The 22,528-nt window shown below is 47.0% G+C and overlaps 1 protein-coding gene across 2 annotated transcripts in view; it reads right to left on the bottom strand.

Annotated features, from left to right (window-relative positions):
- Positions 1-22,338, bottom strand: part of TIMELESS (timeless circadian regulator) — a 32,081-nt gene extending 9,743 nt beyond the window's left edge. Inside the window, exons 1-13 of one of the 2 annotated variants that reach the window (XM_509535.7) lie at positions 22,183-22,338; positions 7,166-7,323; positions 6,865-7,018; positions 6,630-6,744; positions 6,473-6,535; positions 6,118-6,219; positions 5,461-5,616; positions 4,566-4,699; positions 3,974-4,061; positions 3,199-3,375; positions 1,991-2,208; positions 1,655-1,758; positions 1,342-1,511 (exon numbers count right to left, since the gene is read on the bottom strand). In XM_509535.7, coding sequence (XP_509535.4) covers positions 1,342-1,511; positions 1,655-1,758; positions 1,991-2,208; positions 3,199-3,375; positions 3,974-4,061; positions 4,566-4,699; positions 5,461-5,616; positions 6,118-6,219; positions 6,473-6,535; positions 6,630-6,744; positions 6,865-7,018; positions 7,166-7,262 — 1,578 coding nt within the window. In that variant the 5' untranslated portion in view covers positions 7,263-7,323; positions 22,183-22,338. The remainder of the gene's footprint in view (positions 1-1,341; positions 1,512-1,654; positions 1,759-1,990; positions 2,209-3,198; positions 3,376-3,973; positions 4,062-4,565; positions 4,700-5,460; positions 5,617-6,117; positions 6,220-6,472; positions 6,536-6,629; positions 6,745-6,864; positions 7,019-7,165; positions 7,324-22,182) is intronic. The other variant, XM_009425126.5, reaches the window with a different exon arrangement.
- Positions 22,339-22,528: the final 190 nt, after the last annotated feature.

Raw genomic sequence — 22,528 nt, 5'->3', positions numbered from 1 at the left:
ACAAATTCCTTGGAGTTTGCATTTTGTCCCAGGGTTTTTTTTATTTTAATGTGAACCAATAATTTTATTTTTCAGAGATAGGGTCTTGGTCTCGCCCAGACTGGAGTGCAATGTCTCAATCACAGCTCACTGCATCCTCAAACTCCTAAGTTCCAGTGATCCTCGTGCCTCAGCCTCCTGAGCAGCTGGGACTACAGGTATGTGCCACCATGCTGGTGAATTGTTGTTGTTTTTTGTTTTTTTTTTGAGACAGAGTCTTGCTCTGTGGCCCAGACTGGAGTGCAGTGGCATGATCTTGGCCTACTGCAACCTCTGCCTCATGGGTTCAAGCAATTCTCGTTCCTCAGCTTCCCAAATAGCTGGGACTACAGGTGCGTGCCATCACACCCAGCTAATTTTTGTATTTTTAGTAGAGAAGGAGTTTTGTCATGTTGCCCAGGCTGGTCTCAAACTCCTGGCCTCAAATGATCCACCCACTGTGGCCTCCCAAAGTGCTGGAATTACAGGCATGAGCCACTGTGCCCAGCCTGTCCTAGGCTTTTCACTGATTCTACTTTGGGTTCATGGACAACTGTCACAATCCCAACTTTATGGATCTGGAGACCGACACGACCAGCTTGAGCTTATTCCAATAATAACCAATACAGGACTAGATTCCAGACTTTCTAAAGTTCAATTTAAGGCTCTTTTTGTGTTGCTGTTGAGACAGAGTCTCACTGTGTCACCCAGGCTGGAGTGCAGTGACATGATCTTGGCTCACTGCAATCTCCACCTCCTGGATTCAAGCGATTCTGTCTCAGCCTTCTGAGTAGCTGGGATTACAGGTGTGCATCAACACGCCTGGCTAATTTTTGTATTTTTAGTAGAGACGGGGTTTCACCATGTTGGCCAGGCTGGTCTTGAACCCCTGACCTCAAGTAATCTGCCCACCTTGGCCTCCTCAAGCGCGGGGATTACAGGTGTGCGCCACCATGCCTGGCCGCAATTTAAGGCTCTTTCCACCTCACCACAATGCTTTCAAGGTATAACCAGAAAATGCTATAGCATAATTATTAGACTCTAAAATTATGAATCCCCAGGGTTTTTGTACTTGGCACGTGGTAGGTGTTCAATAAATGTTTCCTGACTGAACTAAAATATTTATGGCAGATCAGAGATTATTCTAATGGGAGAAGGAAACTGTAGTAGACTCACACTGGCCAACACCCACAAACCTCTTGCTGTCGTAGTTCAGAGCACGTTTAACAGATGAACTTAAGCTGTACAAACTGTGAGAAGAAAGAGCCTCCCTTCCTTGACTCTCCCTTACAGCTCTTTCTACATTGTGGGGCTGCCCAGTACCTGCACCACCAGGTTCCCACGGCTCCGACAGAATCGCTCCAACATTTTGAGGAAGAGGTGGGTGGTCTCCACCAGGTCACGAAGGAAAGAGCGGGGCTGGCATCTCTCATCAAACTTTCGAAAAAGTGCCAGGAATAGTTCTCGGTACTCCATCACATAGAAAATATTGTCTAGGAATGGGGAAGAGAAAGGGATGGAAGGGCTATTCTGGAAAGCTTGAAAAGGAGAGATGGATGAAGCTGGGACTGGGAAGAATGAGATTCTCATCACGAGATGGGACAGGCTGGGATCGGGGACCAGGCCAGGGCCTCACTCTTGATGATGCGGCTGCTCTCCCTCACAGCCTCATCTGGAGATATGTCCATCTCATTCACTGTTGCCAGCAGCTCCTGATAGGCCTTCAGAGCCAAGTGCATCCTGAGAGTTGACGGGAAACGGTGAAATGGAGGACAACTTAGGGAAATGGCCCATGGAAACAGCAACTTCCCACAGCCAAAAAAAAAAAAATGTGCCACCCAAACTAAATTTCCCAGCCAGTCCTTGCTCCCCAGACTGATCACCTGAACCCTGAATCAGGAAAAAAGCACCAGCCAGAATTCAAGCATTCAGATCCCTAGCTCACTCTATCTCCAGTAACCATCCCACTCACCGGCGTGCCCAGGAGGCAGCTTCCTTGCGGTCAGTCAGCATCATCTCATAGTAGTTGGTGAGGTTCTGCTCAATGAAGTGGAAGGTACGGACACTGAGGGTCTCAGAAACCAGGCCTGGTCGGAAGGAGGCAGCTCGGTTGAAGGCCATGAAGAAAGCCAAGGCCCACATATAATAGGTCTCATCATGCTGCTGAGCTTTCTCCCGAAGCAGGTGATCCTGACATTTAAAAAAGAAAAAAAAAGATCACCATGACTTCAGGGCTTCCAACTTCTTCCTTCCTGTCCTATGATGATGGAATGGATGCTGGACACCACTGTCATAATTTTTTTTTTTTTGAGGCGGAGTCTCACTCTATTGCCCAGGCTGGAGTGCAATGGCATGATCTCGGCTCACCGCAACTTCCACCTCCTGGGTTCAAGCGATTCTCCTGCCTCAGCCTCCTGGGTAGCTGGGATTATAGGTGCCCGCCGCCACACCCAGTTAATTTTTTGTATTTTCAGTAGAGATGGGGTTTCACCATGTTGCAGGCTGGTCTCAAACTCCCGATCTCAGGTGATCCACCTGCCTTGGACTCCCAAAGTGCTGGTATTACAGGCGTGAGCCACTGCGCCTGGTCTTTTTTTTTTGACAGTCTTGCGCTGTCATGATGAGGCTGGAGTGCACTGGTCTGATCTCGGCTCACTGCAACCTCTGCCTCCCAGGTTCAAGTGATTATCCTGCCTCAGGCTCCCGAGTAACTGGGACTACAAATGCACATCACCATGCCGGCTAATTTTTTTCTTTTGTATTTTTTTTTTTAGTAGAGATACGGTTTCACCATATTGGCCAGGTTGGTCTTGAACTCCTGACCTCAAGTGATCCACTGCCTCAGCCTCTCAAAGCGCTGGGATTACAGGTGTGAGCCACCACGCCGGGACACCGCTATAATACTCTAGGATCCACAATTTCCAACTCTCTCCTGTTCTCCCTTTCCTCTCCCTCTGAGGCAATTTTTCCAGAGCCTCTTTTGTCATGCCAGGAGCCCACTCGCTCCTGGCATTTTCACTATCTCTCAGGGACATCCTAACTGTATATCCTTCCCACCTACGAGTCCACGTTCCAGGGGCAGCCTCCCCGAGCTCCTCCCCACTTCTTACCCACCAACAGCTGCATCATCACCTGTCTATTCCATTCCTGATTATCTCCATATCCTTCACAGGTTCTCACCTTTACTGATCCCATGAGCCGGTTGTAACAGTTCTCCAGGAACTCAGAGCAGAAGTCTCTGAGGAAGAGCCTCACATTGAGGGCAGAACGGCGCTGAATGGACAGCTCTCGGGCGGCCTGGCGACGTTTAGGCACCTTTTTCGGCTGCTTTCCCAAATCTGAACTGTAGTTTCGTAGCTGGGTGTGTCGGTTGGGGGATCAGAATTACTCCTAAATACCACCTTCCCCTTGCAGCTCTCGTCAATTTTCTCAGAAGAAACTAATTTTTGTTTTTGTTTTGAGACAAGAACTTGCTCTGTCACCCAGGCTGGAGTATAATGATGCAATCATAGCACACTGGAGCCTTGAACTCCTGGGCTCAAGGAATCCTCCCACCTCAGCCTCCCGAGTAGTCAGGACCACAGGCGGGTGCCACCATGCTCAGTTAGTATTTTTCACTTGTTGTAGGGACAGGGTTTTGCCATGTTGCCCAGGCTGGTCTCGAACTCCTGGGCTCAAGCAATCCTCCTTCCTTAGCTTCTCAAAGTGTTAAGATTACAGGCATGAGCCATTGTACCCAACCTTTACTTTAATTTTTTTTTAGAGACAGGGTCTTGCCATGTTGCCCAGTCTGATCTTGAACTTCTGGGCTCAAGCAATCCTCCTGCCTCAGCCTCCCAAAGTGCTGGGACCACAAGTGTGAGCCACCAGGCACAGCCAAGAACTCTTAAGATGATTACCCTGCTTAAGCTATGCAACTCCACTATGTTCCCACTCCAGATGTAAGAATACTCACGTTGTGAAGGCCTTTGTGAAAGATGAGGTCCCTCTCCCCAATGGATTTCAACCCCTGGACAATATAGGAGCCCCCAAATCGAGAATGCCTGCAGAAACAAAAAGGTCCAAGGTGATTTTTCAGTTCTCTGGAAACTTTATCTCCATTCTCTATCATCGGCACATTGGAGCAAGTTAAAACTACAAAATGTTGGTCGGGCACAGTGGCTCACGCCTATAATCCCAGCACTTTGGGAGGCTGAGGCAGGCGGATCACCTGAGGTCGGGAGTTTGAGACCAGCCTGGCCAACATGGTGAAACCCTGTCTCTACTAAAAATACAAAAATTAGCCTGGCATGGTGGCATGCGCCTGTAGTCCCAGCTACTGGGGAGGCTGAGGCAGGAGAATCGCTTGAACCCAGGAGACGGAGGTTGCAGTGAGCAGAGATCGTGCCAGTGCCCTCCAGCCTGGGCGACAAGGCAAAATTCTGTCTCAAAAAAAAAAAAAAAAAAAAACACTAAAATGTTGTTCAATCACCCCACCTTAGAATTTGCCTTCTATGCCCTCAGCATTCCATGATGTAGGAAAAAGAACCTGCCTCTCTGTCACTCACCTGTTGCCTCGCTGGAGGGCTCGAGTCTTCTTTTCTGCCATCTCTCGCTGGCGCAACACCTCCAGTTCTGCAAAATCTGCACTCCGCTCCTGAGCTAAGCGTCCCTGCCCTACTCCCGCCAGCTGCTCGGGGTTCTAGATTGGAACAAAGAGGGAAGAATCAGGAGGACAGTCATTCCTTATCCTGAGTTCACGCCTACTGGGGATGCAAAGAGTGAACAAAATAGAACCCCATTAATGGGGCATTGTGCTGTCGTTCTCCCTTATCTGAGGGGGAAATGTTCTAAGACACCCACTGGATGCCTGAAACTGCAGACAGTGCTGAAATATATATATGTATATATTCATATATATATATATTTGTATGTGTATACACATATACATAGAACATGTACGTTCTATGTTTTACAGAATGTATATATGTGCTATATATATACGTTATCAGAAAACAGAACATGTATACATATATATATACGCACACACACATATTCTATTATGTTTTTTCAATTTGATAACCAAGATGGCTAGTACGTGACTAACAGGCGGGTATACAGTGTGGATATGCTGGGCAGAGGGATGATTCACATCTTGTTTAGGACAAACAGGGACAAAAGATTTCATCACACTACTCAGAACAATGTACAAGTTTAAAACTTCTAAAATGTTTATTTCTGAAATTTTCCACTTAATATTTTCAGACCATGGTTGACTGTGAGTAACTGAAATCAAGGAACGAAAACCATGAATAAGGGGGTACTACTGTACTCAAGACATGGCTACTCCTGCTGTCGCCTGCCTTCCCCAAATAATGCAGCCGTTATCACAAGAGCAATTCTGGCTGTACAGCAGAAAAGTACATGGGCGGAGGGGACTCGGGCAATAGGCCGGGGTCTCACCTGGTCACGAAACATAAGGGAGACAATCTCTAGCACATGTAGGCTCCATTGCTCCTCAGCAGACGAGCTGGCCAGAAAGAGGAGCAGGTCATCCAGGCCGCTGAGGTGAATCGCCCAGAGGAGCTGGTCATGGGCACTGGCGTCATCATCAATCTTCTGAGCAGTGAGTGGTGAGGGTAGAAAGGGAGCTCATTCAATCCCACTGCCCTGCCTTGAAGCTCTCCAACTCATTCTTTGACCAAGCCTCCTCTCCCAGACTTGTCAGAGGACAGAATAGCCCGAAAAGGGCAGCTTGGCCGGGCGCGGTGGCTCACGCCTGTAATCCCAGCACTTTGGGAGGCCAAAGCGGGTGGATCACAAGGTCAGGAGATCGAGGCCATCCTGGCTAACATGGTGAAACCCTGTCTCTACTAAAAATACAAAAAAAAAAATTAGCCAGGCATGGTGGCGGGAACCTGTAGTCCCAGCTACGCAGGAGGCAGAGGCTGAGGCAGGAGAATGGCGTGAACCCAGGAGACGGAGCTTGCAGTGAGCCGAGATCGCACCACTGCACTCCAGCCTGGCGACAGAGAGAGACTCCGTCTCAAAAAAAAAAAAAAAAAAAAAGGCACCTCAACCTAACCATGCACAAGAACACAGAACACCCAAGACCCTCACCTTCTCCTGATCAAGGTCAGCTGGGACATGGAGAATATTTCTGACCAGCAGTAGGATCCGTTCAATCAGCAAGTTGTCTTCCTCCTGCCGTTCCTCCCAGCCCTAACCAGAAGAGAGTAAGAGGAAGAGACTCCCTGTGGAAGGCAGGCAGTATGTACTCTGGCTGGAAGACCCAGGCATAGAAGAGAAGCAGGATTAAAAAGAAAGAGTTCAAACAGTACTGAGGCAGCCAGAGACTATGGATCGGACTACCACATCCCCAAGGACTGGGACCATATCTCAGCATCTCCTCCTCTGCCTGGAGAAGGTGCAAAATGCTGTCCCATGGTATCCTGTAAGGTGAAGACTCACTCACCAGCTGCAGCAGCTCATACAAGGTTTCACTGAGGACTCCAAAAGCCTTCTCACTGGCAAAGGCCTGTGAAATAGGGAACCTGATCTTCAGTAGCAGTCATCCACTTCTTCACCACTGCCCCATATTCCGCCCCAGGGACTCCAAAGGAAATCCTCACCTCTTTGTAGGCCTGCAAATAAGTTAGCACCTGCAAAAAATGGTGCCGAAAGCTGGGCTCCTTAGGCAGATTGCCAAAACAGAGCAAGGCTGGTTGTGTCAAGTTCACCATCAGTCTGGGAGACAATGAAGGAGGGAGAAGTTGTTAAGTTTCCTTACCAGCTCAAACGCCAAACCTATCAGCTCAAACACCAAAGCCTGGCAGGTGGCAAAAGTTTAAAAGCTAGGGAGGCAACCTGATAACAGCATCAAAGAGAGGCTTGTCCTGGTGGTGCTGGGTGAGGATGGGCAGAAGGTCGCTCTGTAGGATCTGGGCTGCCCCCAGCTGCTGCCGCACATCTCGTGTCTCATCCTCATGCCTCAAATAGCGGATCAGATCCTTCACACTCTCTTCAGAGACAGAACAAAACATGCATGTGGAACCTTGGAAGAAGCTCCATCCAGACCCACATCTTTTCACACCCATGGTTTGAGGAATTCAACAGACCTCCTTAATTCAAGCCAATTTTTTTCCTGTTTCATCAAAAAGGTACTCACCTAAGCAATCTGGTTCCTTATGGTAAGTGTCTCCCTCCAAGTACCCAAGGGCACTACATGTGGCTAGAAGTTCACAGTTCATCATGTGCAAGTCCATATATCAGTGGACCAACCAACAGACAAGGAAGTGGAGAAACAGGAGACAGAAATGATGAGGCCTGGAGAGATAGAGAAAGATAAAAAATGTAAGTTCCTCTCCATGAAAAGAAGATAGGAACAGGACGAGGCCCTAATGCTCAGAATATTCTGAACAAGATCCTCAAATGTTTGACTTTTGTCACAACCAAAAGTTCTGCTCTCAGTCCCAGAGAAAGTTTTAAATAATGGCTTCTACCTGATCAAAACCAAAGAGGCTCCAGCCTATGAATTAAGCGCCTGCCCTGGCCAGGCGCGGTGGCTCACGTCTGTAATCCCAGCACTTTGGGAGGCCAAGGCGGGCAGATCACCTGAGGTTGGGAGTTCGAGACCAGCCTGACCAACATGGAGAAACCCTGTCCCTACTAAAAATACAAAATTAGCCGGGCGTGGTGGCGCATGCCTATAATCCCAGCTACTCGGAAGGCTGAGGCAGGAGAGTGGCTTGAACCCAGGAGGCAGAGGTTGTGGTGAGCCAAGATCATGCCGCTGCACTCTGGCCTGGGCAACAGAGCGAGACTCTGTCTCAAAATAAATAAATAAATAAAATTGTTAGACCCTGGCTGGGCACAGTGGCTCATGCCTATAATCTCAGCATTTTAGGAGGCCAAGACATGATGATCATTTGCCCCAGTGTTCAAGATTAGCCTGGGCAACAATGTGAGACCCCATCTGTACAAAAAGCCAAGCGTTGTGGCACACACCTGTAGTCCTACCTACTCGGGAGGCTGGCTGAGACGAGAGGACTACTTGCGCCTAGGCGTTCGAGGTTGCAGTGAGCTGTGATTGCACCACTACACTCCAGCCTGGTCTACAGAGTCTCTGGAAAAAATAAATTGCTCAACCCTGTCACCCTCCACCTTCTGTGGCTCTTCCATGCAGACACAGCTCTGATGTACCACAGGAATTAAAAAAACCGAGCTCTGGCCATACAGTGATTCCACCAAGGATCTAATACATCTCAGGAGCCCTGAGGCTTCTGAGACACTGCGAATGTGTAGAGAAAGGTCCTTCACTCTCCTCTCCAAAGTTACTCTTAAACCTTGGTAATTTCAGTAGAAATCAGCATCTAACAGAACAGGTGAGGAAATGGAGTGAATAGAAACTGGTACATTCCCTATCACTATCTCCCAAAGAATCATCTTCCTTTAAAAAAAAGAAAAAAGAGAAACAGGGTTTCACTCTGTTGCCCAGGCTGGAGTACAGTGGCATGATCACAGCTCATTGTAACCTCAAATTCCTGGGCTCAAGCAGTCCTCCTGCCTCAGCCTCCTGAGTAGCTATGACTCTGGGCATGTGCCATCATGCCTGGCCTTTTAAAAAATTTTTGTAGGCCAGGTGTGGTGGCATCCCAGCACTTTGGAAGGCCAAGGCAGGCAGATCACCTAAGGTCAGGAGTTCGAGACCAACTTGGCCAACATGGTGAAACCCCATCTTCTACTAAAAATACAAACATTAGCTGGGCGTTGGCCGGGCGCGGTGGCTCATGCCTGTAATCCCAGCACTTTGGGAGGCTGAGGCGGGCGGATCATGAGGTCAGGAGATCGAGACAATCCTGGCTAACACGGTGAAACCCCCTCTCTACCAAAAATACAAAAAATTAGCCGGGCGCGATGGCAGGCGCCTGTAATCCCAGCTACTCAGGAGGCTGAGGCAGGAGAATGGAGTGAACCCGAGAGGCGGAGCTTGCAGTGAGCCGAGGTCGCGCCACTGCACTCCAGCCTGGGCGACTGAGCGAGACTCCGTCTAAAAAAAAAAAAAAAAGAAACAGCTTGTTTAACACTCCGAAAAAGTATACAGTATATGATATAATCTCAGCTATGTTCTTTAAAATCCATAATCACTATGAAAAACTCCATACTGTCTATGGAAAAACCAAACTCTGACAAATATTTAAAGAGACTTATTCTTAGCCAATGAATAACTGCAGTCCAAGAAAACACTAATTTAAGAAGTCTTGGCTGGGCGTGGTAGCTCATGCCTGTTATCTCAGCACTTTGGGAGGCCGAGGTGTGTGGATCACCTTAGGTCAGGAGTTCAAGACCAGCCTGACCAACATGATGAAAGACTGTCTCTACTAAAAATACAAAAATTAGCTGGGTGTGGTGGTGTGCACCTGTAGTCCCAGCTACTTGGGAGGCTGAGGCAGGAGAATCACTTTAACCCGGGAGGCAGAGGTTGCAGTAGGCCGAGATCACGCCACCACACTCCAGCCTGGGCCACAGAGCAAGACTCCATCTCAAAAAATAAATAGAAATAAATAAAAATAAAGAGTTGGAGTCAGTAAAAAGGAATGTTTAATATTAGTGTAACTTAGTTAAGGAAGTCTGCTAACCATAGTGTGATTGATGCTATGCCAGAGTCAAGTTATGAGAGCAAGCCATAACATACTGGGTCCAAGTGACCTGTTTAGCAAGATGGATGGGCTGCAGACATGGCTCTCTCCAGGCTCCTCAGAAAGGAATTTAGAACACCGAACAGTGGTCAGAATTCAGTAAGAATACATTATCCTTATTTTTCTCATTTCACTTCAGACGGATGGAAATGTCATCATATATTAGTGTTCTTCTAGCATTTAGAAATCATTGATTTATATAGTAAAAATCATAAACCAGTCCAACAAAAGGAAAGCTCCATGCTGCAGGGCTTCATTTTGTTTTGCTCATTGCTGCATTCTCCAGTGCCTAGAATAGAGCTTGGCATATAGCGAGCATGCAATTTTTTTTTTTTTTTTGAGACAGAGTCTCACACTCTGTTGCCCAGGCTGGAGTGTAGTGGCGTGATCTCGGCTCACTGCAACCTGTGCCTCCCACGTTTAAGTGATTCTTTGCCTCAGCCTCCCAAGTAGCTAGAATTACAGGTGCATGCCACCATACCAGGCTAATTTTGTATTTTTAGTAGAGACGGGGTTTTACCATATTGGCCAGATGGGTCTTGAACTCCTGACCTCAGGTGATCCACACACCTCGGCCTCCCAAAGTGCTGGGATTACATGCTTGAGCCACCGCGCCCAGCATGCAATAAATACTTGCCGAATTTTGAATCAACAGATTATCCTGGGTCATACCCTTTGAAACAGTAAACTCATTTCGGAAAATATAACCGAAGAAAATAATTCATAAAAGAAAGGAAATCATTTGTACAAAACCAAAAATAGTAATACCTTTTCCTAGTACACTCGAGTTTGCAAAATGATTTTATAGCTTTTTTTTTTTTTGAGACAGGGTCTCACTCAGGCACCCAGGCTAGCACCCAGGAGTGCAGTGGTACAATCACGACTCACTGTAACTGAGGAAGCAGAATACGGAAAATGAGGCAGGATAATAGTAAAGGCAATTTAAAGTTGGATAAAGGGCAGAATGAGTAAGAACATGAGAGCAGAAGCAAGGTGAAGGGGTAGGTGAGCAAGAAGCAAGATAAAAGGCAGAAGTTAAGCAGACCAAAACAAAAAGTAAGCTAAGAGAAGCAAGCAAGGACCCCATGGCCCGCAGGATCAAGTTGCAAGCACTAAGCAACACACCCATCAATCAAAAAGGCAGACACTGACTAGAGATTAGGCAGCCAAAAAAAACACATAAAAAGACCCAAACTACACCAAACTAACGCTGATCTCATTTTGCAGAGGTCAGTCTGCTCTCTCGCTCCGAGAGTGTTAATACTGGGCTTGATAAACATTTTTTTTTTTTCTGAGACGGAGTTTCGCTCTGTCACCCAGCCTGGGGTGCAGTGGCACGATCTCGGCTCACTGCAACCTCCACCTCCCTCCCGGGTTCAAGCGATTCTCCTGCCTCAGCATCCCAAGTAGCTGGGATTACAGGCATGCACCACCATACCCAGCTAATTTTGTATTTTTAGTAGAAACGAGGTTTCTCCATGTTGGTCAGGCTGGTCTCAAACTCCCGACCTCTGGTGATCTGCCCGTCTTGGCCTCACAAAGTGCAGGGATTACAGGCGTGAGCCACCGTGCCTGGCTTGCCCAGCTAATTTTTTGGTATTTCTGGTAGAGACAGGGTTTCACCATGTTGCCCAGGCTGCTCTGGAACTCCTGACTTCAAGTGATCCTCCTTCCTCCTAACTATGCTAACTCAAATTTGAAAGTCTATATTTAAAAAGGGCACAGCCAGGCTCAGTGGCTCACGCCTGAAATCCCAGTACTTTGGGAGGCCAAGGCGGGAGGATCACTTGAGCCCAGGAGTTTAAGACCAGTTTGGGCAATATAGTGAGACCTCGTCTCTACAAAAAATTTAAAAAACAAAATTATCCTAGTGTGGTGGTGTGGGCTTGTGGTCCCAGCTACTAGAGAAGCTGAGGTGGGAGAATTACTTGAGCCTGGGAGGTGGAGGCTGCAATGGGCTGATATTGCGCCACTGCATTCCAGCCTAGATGACAGAGCAAGGCTCTGTCTCAAAAAAAAAAAAAAAAAAAAGGAATGGAATACTGACTGATACATGCCATGAAGTAGATGAAACTTGAAAACATGTTCAGTGAAAGAAGCCAAACACAGCCGGGTGCAGTGGCTCACACCTGTAATCCCAGCACTTTTGGAGGCCAAGGTGGGCAGATCACCCTGAGGTCAGGAGTTGAGACCAGCCTGGCCAACATGGTGAAACCCCGTCTCTACTAAAAATACAAAAAAATTAGCTGGGCATGGTGGCGGGAGCCTGTAATCCCAGCTACTCAGGAGGCTGAGGCAGGAGAATCGCTTAAGCCCTGGAGGTGGAGGTAGCAGTGAGCCCAAATCGCGCCACTGCACTCCAGCCTGGGCAACAAGAGTGAAAACTCCATCTCAAAAAAAAAAAAAAAAAAGAAGCCAAACACAAAAGGTCATATATTGTATGATGGAATTTATATGAAATGTCCAGAATAGGCAAATGCAATAGGCTGATATGGGCACAGTGGCTCACGCCTGTAATCCCAGCACTTTAGGAGGCTGAGGTGGGCAGAAATGGTTGTACAACTCTCTGAATATACTAAAAATCACAGAATTGTACAGGGTTTTTTTTTTTTTTTTTCTTTTGAGACAGGGTCTCACTCTGTTGACCAGCCCAGGCTGGAGTACAGATCAATCATGACTCGCTATAGCCTCAACTCCTTGGCCCAAGCAATCCTCCCACCTCAGCCTCCCAAGTAGCCGGGACCACAGGCATTCAATACCACACCTGGCTAATTTTTAAAATTTGTATAGAGCTGGTACCTCCCTATGTTGCCCACACTGGTCTCAAACTCCTGACTGGCCTCAAGCAATCCTCCTGCCTTGGCCTCCCAAAGTGCTGAGATTACAGGTGTGAACCACCACACCTAGCCTGAATTGTACACTTTAAAAGGGTGAATTTTACAGTATATGAATTATATCTCAAACAGCCGTTATAAACAACACTCCACACAATTACTATACGCATTCTGTTTCTACCATTTTAACACCAAAAAAACTATAGACAAAAATCTCAGGATAAAATACTGTCCTTTAAATTTAATAAATATGACTTCATGAAAAAATTCATTACATTGACTTTATTTTCACATTTCATCATAGACCAGGTGAGAACTTTGTCAAACACCACAGAGCCAGTGGATCTGGACATTTAAAAGGGATGTTAGTTACTTTTCCTACTCAACTAAGTATCAAGCAGTTCAGATGAAGCAATATGCATCTGAAATCAATACTTGGAGGCATTAAAATGCAAGAACCAAAAGAAAACAACAGATAAAATATTAAATGTATTTGCAATTCAAATTAACCTTTTTTTTTTTTTTTTGAGACAGAGTCTTGCTCTGTCGCCCAGGCTGGAGTGCAGTGGCACGATCTCAGTTCACTGCAACCGCCACCTCCTGGATTCAAGCAACTCTTCTGCCTCAGCCTCCCAAGTAGCTGGGACTACAGGCGTGCGCCACCATGCCCAGCTAATTTTTGTATTTTTAGTAGAGATGGGGTTTCACCATATTGGCCAGGCTGGTCTCGAACTCCTGACCTCATGATCTGCCCACCTCGGCCTCCCAAAGTGCTGGGATAACAGGCATGAGCCACTGCGCCCGACCAAATTAACTTACTTTTTGAAGACGAAACAAAACACTCTACCTGCCCCAAACCAACTCTGCTCCAAGGATCCTCTTTGAGACCCAGTAGTATGAACAAAATGGCATCTAGCACTTAAATTCCAATTCTGTCTGGTACTAAATTGGTGAACTTGAGCAGGTGGCTTAACTAAATCTCTTTCCTTATCAGTATACTGAGGAAATAATAATAATACCCACCCTCACAAGATATTAGGGAAGTGTAAATGAGATAATGTAAAGCAATGCTACTCAAACCTTGGTCTTCAGACCACTGCCAATCCACAAACTATTAGCAGTCTGCATCAAGGTAAGTACAGAAAGAAAGCATTAGCACTTAGAACATCTTAGGGCAATTTGACAGGCAGTTTACAGTTTTGTTTTGAGACAGGGTCTCCCTCTGTCACCCAGGCTGGACTGCAGTGGTGTGATCTTGGCTCACTGTAACCTCTGCCTCCCGGGTTCAAACTATTATCGTGCCTCAGCCTCCCAAGTAGCTGGGATTACAGGCCTGTGCCACCATGCCAGGCTAATTTTTTTGTGTTTTGTAGTTGAGATGGGGTTTCGCCATGTTGCCTAGGCTGCTGAACTCCTGGCCTCAAGTGATCCACCCACCTCGGCCTCCCAAAGTGCTGGGATTACAGGCATGAGCCACTGCCCCCAGCCAATGTTTGTTGAATCTAATAATAATAAAAAGCCTGTATTCTTTATGTCTTTTTAAATGTTATTTTTCTAGTAATTTTACTTTACAGAAGTGCTTTTAGAACACTACTGATCTGCAACAGCTTGAGGGAAAAATCTACCTGGTCCTTTACCAAGACAGTTTGAGAAGCAGTGATATTAAGCACTCTACCCAGTGCTGAGCACAAAGTAAGAATCCCTGGCTGGACATGGTGGCTCACGCCTGTAATACTAATACTTTGGGAGGTTGAGGTGGGAGGATCACTTGAGTCCAGGAGTTTGAGACCAGCCTGGGCAACATAGCGAAGCCCAGTCTCTACAAAAAATAAAATACAAAAATCAGCCGGGCATGCTGATATACACCTTTAGTCCCAGCTACCCAGGAGGCTAAGGCAGGAGGATCACTTGAGCCCAGGAGGTTGAAGTTGCAACGAGCTGAAATCGTGCCACTGCATTCCAGCCTGAGTAACAGAGTGAGACCCTGTCTCAAAAGACAAACAAACAAAACAAACAGAACCCCTCCCCCCCGCAAATATTAATTTCCTCTCCATCTGTCAGATTCTATAGTCAGTTACTAAATGCTTAGGGAGAACCTTCCTGGCAAAAGATAGCGTGCAGGTGCAATGGTAGTGCTAAAGAAATTTAAGAAATGTAGTTGCAGAGGCCAGGCGCGGTGGCTCACGCCTGTAATCCCAGCACTTTGGGAAGCCAAGGTGGGTGGATCACAAAGTCAGGAGTTCAAGACTAGTCTGGCCAACATGATGAAACCCCGTCTCTACTAAAACTAACAAAAAATTAGTCGGGTGTGGTGGCGGGTGCCTGTAATCCCAGCTCCTCGGGAGGCTGAGGCAGGAGAATCACTTGAACCAGGGAGGTGGAGGTTACAGTGAGTTGAGATCGTGCCACTGCACTCCAGCCTGGGCGACAGAGTGAGACTCCATCTCAAAAAAAAAAAAAAAAGAAAAAGAAATGTAGTTGCAGAAATAAAATCCACAAATATAGAACAAACAATGTAAAAGATAAGGCAGTACAAGCTCTAAATACGTGATACTGAAAAAAACTAAAAAACTAGTACTCTTTTCAGGTTAAAGTGGTCAAGGAGGTTTTGTCTGAGGAAGCATGATTAGAACTGGGCCTCTGAAAGCTGCATAGGATTAAGGCAGCTGGGAATAGGATGGGCATTTAAGCAGAGAACTGCCAGTGCAAAACCAAAGAGGGAGCCATTATGAATAGATGAGTCCAACAGGAAAGCAATGGAAAAGCAGCTGGAACCAGCTTTATGGGAAAAACCTCATCTTTGTCCATCAGTTCAAAGATTTAGAACCTAAGCCAGGGAGCCACTGAAGATTTCTGAGCTAGAAAACAAAATGATCAAACCAGGGTCACACATATCCTACTACTGTATCACTATATACATCAGTTTGGCCATTTTCCCGTGTGGCCTCTATCTCTTTTCCTTTCAGTGCACTCACCCTGCAAAAGACCATACATAACCTCAGATCAATGCAACCATCTGCTTCCTAGACGTCAATTCAAATCTAGGCCCAGATGTGCTGGAGAAAACCAAACGACCCTGTATAGTGATAGAAGATAGATGATGTTGCAGGAAGTCAGGGACCCCGAACGGAGAGACCGGCTGAAGCCACAGCAGAAGAACATAAATTGTGAAGATTTCATGGACATTTATTAGTTCCCCAAATTAATACTTTTATAATTTATTACGCCTGTCTTTACTGCAATCTGTGAACATAAATTATGAAGATTTCATGGACATTTATCACTTCCCCAATCAATACTCTTATAATTTCCTATGCCTGTCTTTAATCTCTTAATCCCGTCATCTTCATAAACTGACGATGTATGTCATCTCAGGACCCTGTGATCACTGCATTAACTGTACAAATTGTTTGTAAAACATGTGTGTTTGAACAATATGAAATCAGGGCACCCTGAAAAAGAACAGAACAACAGCAATTTTCAGGGAACAAGGAAAGATACCATAAGGTCTGACTGCCTGGGGGGTCGGGCAGAATAGAGCCATAGTTTTCTTCTTGCAGGGAGCCTATAAACAGACGTGTGAGTAGGAGAAATATCACTGAATTCTTTTCCCAGCAAGGAATATTAATAATTGATAACCCTGGGGAAGGAATGCATTCCCAGGGGTAGGCCTATAGACGACTGCTCTGGGAGTATCTGTCTTATGCGGTTGAGACAAGGGATGAAATATGCCCTGGTCTCCTGCAGTGCCCTCAGGCTTACTAGGATTGGGAAATTCCAGCCTGGTGAATTCTAGTCAGACTGGTTTTCTGCTCTCAAACCCTGTTTCCTGTTAAGATGTTTATCAAGACAATGTGTGCCCAGCGGGACATGGACCCTCATCAGTAATTCTAATTTCGCCCTTGCCTTGTGATCCTGCTCTGCCCTTTTGCCTTGTGATCTTTTATTGCCCTTTGAAGCATGTGATCTCTGTGATCCACTCCCTATTCGTAACCCCCTCCCCTTCTAAAATCCCTAATAAAAACTTGCTGGTTTTGCGGCTCAAGTCGCCATCATGGTCCTACCAATATGTGATGGCACCCACAGAGGCCTAGCTGTAAAATTCTTCTCTTTGTAGTCTTTCTCTTTATTTATGAGACCAGCTGACACTTAGGGAAAATAGAAAAGAACCTACATTGAAATATTGGGGGCTGGTTCCCCCGATAACATGTATAGCCTGCAACCTGAGCAGGGCCTTCAGCCTGGTCCAGCAAATCATTTTGGTACTCTCTCTTTTTTTTTTTTTTGAGACAGAGTCTTGCTCTGTCATCCAGGCTGGAGTGCAGTGGCGCGATCTCGGCTCACTGCAACTCTGCCTCCTGGGTTCAAGCGATTCTCTTGCCTCAGCCTCCCAAGTAGCTGGGATTACAGGTGCCCGCCACCACGCTTGGCTAATTTTTGTATTTTTAGTAGAGACATGGTTTCACCATGTTGGCCAGGCTGGTCTGGAACACCTGACCTTGTGATCCGCCTGCCTCGGCCTCCCAAAATGCTGGGATTACAGACATGAGCCACCGTGCCCAGCCTCATTTCTGTATTCTTGGTCCCCTTCATTGTCTCTTCCCAAAGAACCTCTATTCCTAACTTTCATCATTATCCTCAAGCCCCTTCACTCTACTGCTTCCTTGCCTCCCACCTGGTTTATCTGCTTCCTTCCTGTTAGGAACAATTGAGGTTATCAGACATGAACTCTCTCAACTCTCTCCACCCAAGCCTAAAAACATACATATTTCAAACACCCACCCTTAGTTCTTTGCTTCTAATCTAAGTACTCTGTGATCCTCATTAATCACTTCCTGTCCCTTAGTTGGTTATTCCTTATTTCCAACCTTCCCTTTATACTAGCCCCATCCCCATATATTATGAGTTGCTCAAGGCTATTCCATCTGTTTTTTTCTTTTGAGGCAGTATCTCAAAAGTGTAGTGATGTGCAGTGGTGCGATCTCGGCTCACTGCAGCCTCAAGCCCCCAGGCTCAAGCTATCCTCTGACCGCAGCCTCCCAAAGTGCTGGGATTACAGGCATGTGCCCCCACACCTGTCCTAGCTCACCTTAAGGGGGGAAAAAATCCAACATAAAACAAAACTTTCCCCTTTGACTTCTTATTGGCTGTTCCTCCTCCTACTTAAGTGCTGATTTTCCTTAGGCCTGCATCTTTAGCCTTCTTCCCTTCTCACTGTACACGGCCTGATTGGGCAAACTCACCCTCTCCCATGCACTTCAACTACCATCCAAGCCAGAAGCCAGCAAATCTGTATTTCTGGCCCCTCTGAGCTATTGAGTTGACAATCTCATATGTTAAACTGACTAACTGAATAGCATTCTCTACCTTTATGTCTCAAAGATACCTTACACTCAATAGGTCTAAAGCTGAACTCATCTTCCCAAGTCTGTCTCCACTTTGGCTCTCTCAAGGACTGACACTATCTCCTCAGTGAAGAAGGCTAAGAGTTTCACCTTATTAAAAGAAACCTAGGGCCAGGCGCAGTGGCTCATGCCTGTAATCCCAGCACTTTGGGAGGCCGAGGTGGGCGGATCACCTGAGGTTGGGAGTTCGAGACCAGCCTGACCAACATGGAGAAACCCCATCTCTACTAAAAATACAAAATTAGTTGGGTGTGGTGGTGCATGCCTGTAATCCCAGCTACTTGGGAGGCTGAGGCAGAATTGTTTGAACCCAGGAGGTGGAGGTTGCGGTGAGCTGAGATCGCACCATTGCATTCCAGCCTGGGAAACAAGAGTGAAACTCCACGTCAAAAAAAAAAAAAAAAAAAAGAGGCTGGATGTGGTGGCTCATGCCTGTAATCCCAGCACTTTGGGAGGCCGAGGCGGGTGGATCACCTGAGGTCGGGAGTTCAAGACTAGCCTGACCAACATGGAGAAACCCTGTCTCTACTAAAAATACAAAATTAGCTGGGTGTAGTGGTGCATGCCTGTAATCCCAGCTACTCAGGAAGCTGAGGCAGGAGAATCGCTTGAGGTGGAGGTTGCAGTGAGCTGAGATCGCACCATTGCACTCCAGCCTGGGCAACAAGAGCGAAACTCTGTCTCAAAAAAAAAAAGAAACCTAGGAGTCACCTTAGCTCCATCTCACTTAACTTCCTTAAGTTCTTCTATCAGTTGCTGTCTATCCTTCTATCCCAATTGCTACTGCCTTAGTTCAGTTCCTGAGTAGCTCTTGCTTAGGTTACTCAACCTCTTCCTATCCTCTTTCTCTGCCTCCAGACTTTTTTTCTTTTTTGAAAGAGGGTCTCGCTTTGTCACCCAGACTGGAGTGCAGTGGTGCAATCACAGCTCCCGGCAGCCTCAACCTCCCAGGCTCAAGCGACTTTCCCACCTCAGCCTCCCAAGTAGCTGGGACTATAGGGTACATCATCACACCCTGCTAATTTTTGTATTTTTTGTAGAGACAAGGTTTTGCCATGTTGCCCGGGCTGGTCTTTAACTCCTGGGCTCAAGCGATCCACCCACCTGGGCTCCCAAAGTGCTGGGATTACAGGCATGAATGCAGCTGCCTCCAGTCTTGTTCAATCTAGCCTCAATATTGGTTACCTGATTTAGGCATATAACAATCCTGCTTAAAACACTTCAATGGATACATAAGAAACTTCATAGTGATGGTCTCTGAGAACTAGGGGATCTAGGATAGGAGAAATATTTGTCTTTCCCTTTGGTACTATTTGAATTCTTTACTATTAGCATGCATTACTATACAAAACTAAAGTTTCAGTGACCTCCAGTGCCTACAATACAAAGTCTTTCATGAATCTCTCTCCTGTTTACCTCTCACGCTTCTCTCTCAAGCCACTATTCTATCTAGGATGGCCTCCCATCCAAATATCAACTTAGCTCTGAAGACTCTGTGCAGGCCAGGCGCAGTGGCTCACGTCTGTAATCCCAGCACTTTGGGTGGCCGAGGCGGGTGGATCGCCTGAGGTCAGGACTTCAAGACCAGCTTGGCCAACATGGTGAAACCCTGTCTCTACTAAAAATAAAAAAAATTAGCCAGGTGTGGTGGTGGGTGCCTGTAATTCCAGCTACTGGGAGGCTGAGCCAGGAGAATCACTTGAACCTGGGAGACCGCGCCACTGCACTCCAGCCTGGACAATAAGAGCAAAACTCCATCTCAAAAAAAAAAAAAACTGCCCAAAAGGGACTTCCTCCTGACTTCATACAGAAGTGACCTCCTTTTCCTTAATGTCTACTGTGTACCATATTCAGACTTCCAACATGGTACTTACAATTCATGTTGTATATAATAGTTAAAATCAAAGTCTATCTCCCTCCATTAGCCTTAGATTCCCTGAGGACAGGAATTCTTTTTGTTTTGTTTTTTTTTTTTTGGAGACGAGTCTCACTCTGTCACTCAGGCTGGAATGCAATGGTGCAATCTCGGCTCACTGCAACCTCCGCCTCCCAGGTTCAAGTGATTCTCCTGCCTCAGCCTCCCAAGTAGCTGGGATTACAGGAACATGCCACCATACCCACCTAATTTTTGTATATTTTTTTTTTTTAGTAGAGATAGGAATTCTTATTCACCCTTGAACTTTCAGAGCCTTGCTACGGGATCAGAATTTCCAGAGATGGGGCTTAGGCAAGTGTTTTGACAATGTTCCTCAGGTGATTCTAACTATCCTATGTTAGTTAACTGCACGAAAACGTAAACTCTTTCACATCAGGAATTATCATTACGCAGCACAATGTAAGTGCTCAATAAATGCTTTACTAAATTGAACTGAAACAGAGAAGTCTGGAAGATGAGGGAGAAGAGTTTGGAGCTAAAGATTTGGAGGCATCAGGATGTAAGATGGTGTGAGTGCAGTGAGAGGAGGAAGGAAGCCAGGAAGGATTTCTTGATGACCCTTTCACTGTAACCACGGAAGACTCAATTACATGTGTTTTCCTTAGGACTTGAGTTCCTTAAGGGTCAGGAACTCTCCGTCCTACTCATCTCTGTAAGCCTGGCGCAAAGCACAGTGCATGGGATATGTTAGGAGCTCAGTAACCTTTTATTGATCTTTTATTGAGCTGTATCAGTGCCCCTGGTAATAGAGGGGGGTAAAAAACTTCAGGGACACACAGGAAGAAGTGACTAACTTGGCATAGGAAGCTGGATACATTGATTTTCAGAGGGACAATTAAGCTCAGTCTTCAAAGAGAAGTTCGCTTGGCAGAGCAGTGTCAAGAACTTCCAAGCAGAAGGAACAGCAGGAACTAAGTACTGAGATATGAAAGAGGGCAGCCACAATCTTTCCACGTGGCCAGGAGTCAGGTGCGTAAGAGATTTACAAAATGAGATTGAGAGGGTCAGGGCCAGACTGAGAGGCCACAGACACCCACCTACGGATTTAAGGCTAACTGTGGGTGGTCAAAGAGGAGTTTTAAATTTAACATCAGATGATCTACCTTTACTTTGTACAAAGTACTAGTAGGGCTGGGTGCGATGGTTCACACCTGTAATCCCAGCACTGTGGGAGGCCGAGGCGGGCGGATCATTTGAGGTCAGGAATTCGAGACCGGCCTGGCCAACATGGCGAAACCCCATCTCTACTAAAAATACAAAAATTAGCTGGGCGTGGTGGCGGGCACCTGTAATCCCAGCTCCTGGGGAGGCTGAGGCAGGAGAATCGCTTGAACCGGGGAGGCGGAGGTTGCAGTGAGCCGAGATCGGACCACTGCACTCCAGCCTGGGCGACAGAGCCAGACTCCATCTCAAAAACAAAACAAAACAACCAAAAAAAAACAAACAGGCCACGCGCGGTGGCTCACGCCTATAATCCCAGCACTTTGGGAGGCCGAGGCGGGCGGATCACGAGGTCAGGAGTTTGAGATCATCCTGACCAATAAGGTGAAACCCCCATCTCTACTAAAAAAAAATACAAAAATTAGCCGGGCATGGTGACGCGCGCCTGTAATCCCAGCTACTCAGGAAGCTGAGGCAAGAGAATCGCTTGAACCCGGGAGGCGGAGCTTGCAGTGAGCCGAGATGGCGCCACTGCACTCCATCCTGGGCGACAGAACGAGACTCCGTCTCAAAATAAAAGAAAATAAATAAAAAATTGAAAGTACTAGTCGAAGCACGAATGGCAAAGAATTGAGAGGCTCAAGGAAAAAAGCTTCATTAGCGGCTGAGGTCCAGGTGACAAACCCAAACAAGGCAACGAAGGGAGGGAGTGAGAAATTCATTCCATAAAACCCACGATATAAGTAAAGCGGCCTGTGAATTCCGACCACTGCTGACCGCCAGGCCACACACCGGTTTTTTTCAGGAGGTCTCAACTAGATGCTAAGCTCCGAAGTGGAACTCCCCCAGGCACTTTCTGTTCTAATTCAGGAATTCCAAGCCCCTTTCCATCACAACCCCATCCCGCGGGAGACCCAAGCTGTGCGGAGCAGCGCAGGGATAAGCCCGCGTCCGGTGAGACCCGGGAACGCGGCGCGGGAGACTAAGGAGCAGAGTACAGAATTGCGCGTGCGCGCCTGCAGCACGAGCCCCGCCCCCTGGCTCTAAACCGGGTGGCGGGAAAAGGGACTCAGCGTCTCCCGAGAATGCCCCCATAGCTTCGAAAGGATCCCCGTGTCCGCTTAGCGCCCTCTCGCCACACACTCACTCACCCGCTCCCTGCGGGTCCTCAGAAGCCCGGAGGAGCCACCGGCCCTCCGGCGCGGGGCCGCAGCCTTTCCGCCACCAGGCTCAGCTGGACCGGTCCCCGCCTGCGCGGAGAGCGAGGCGGGGCGCGCCGGGCTGGTCCACGTGACTCCGAGCGAGCTGGGGCGGAGATTGGTGAAGAAGGAAGGAAAAGGGAAGCGAGTGCAGGGACTGTTTTATGTGAGGTCGATCTAAAAATCACAGCGCTATGAATTTTCTGCTGAATTATAGTAGAATCAAAGTCCGATTAGAGGTGAATTTACAAACATTCTTCCCCTTCTTCTAGTCAAGCGGACTATTCCAAGTCTTAAA

The sequence above is a fragment of the Pan troglodytes genome, chromosome 10, assembly GCF_028858775.2.
Source record: "Pan troglodytes isolate AG18354 chromosome 10, NHGRI_mPanTro3-v2.0_pri, whole genome shotgun sequence".
In the NCBI taxonomy this organism is placed as follows: Eukaryota; Metazoa; Chordata; class Mammalia; order Primates; family Hominidae; genus Pan; species Pan troglodytes.
The sequence above is the reverse complement of the archived record's forward strand: the minus strand, read 5'-3'. Positions and strand labels throughout refer to the sequence as shown.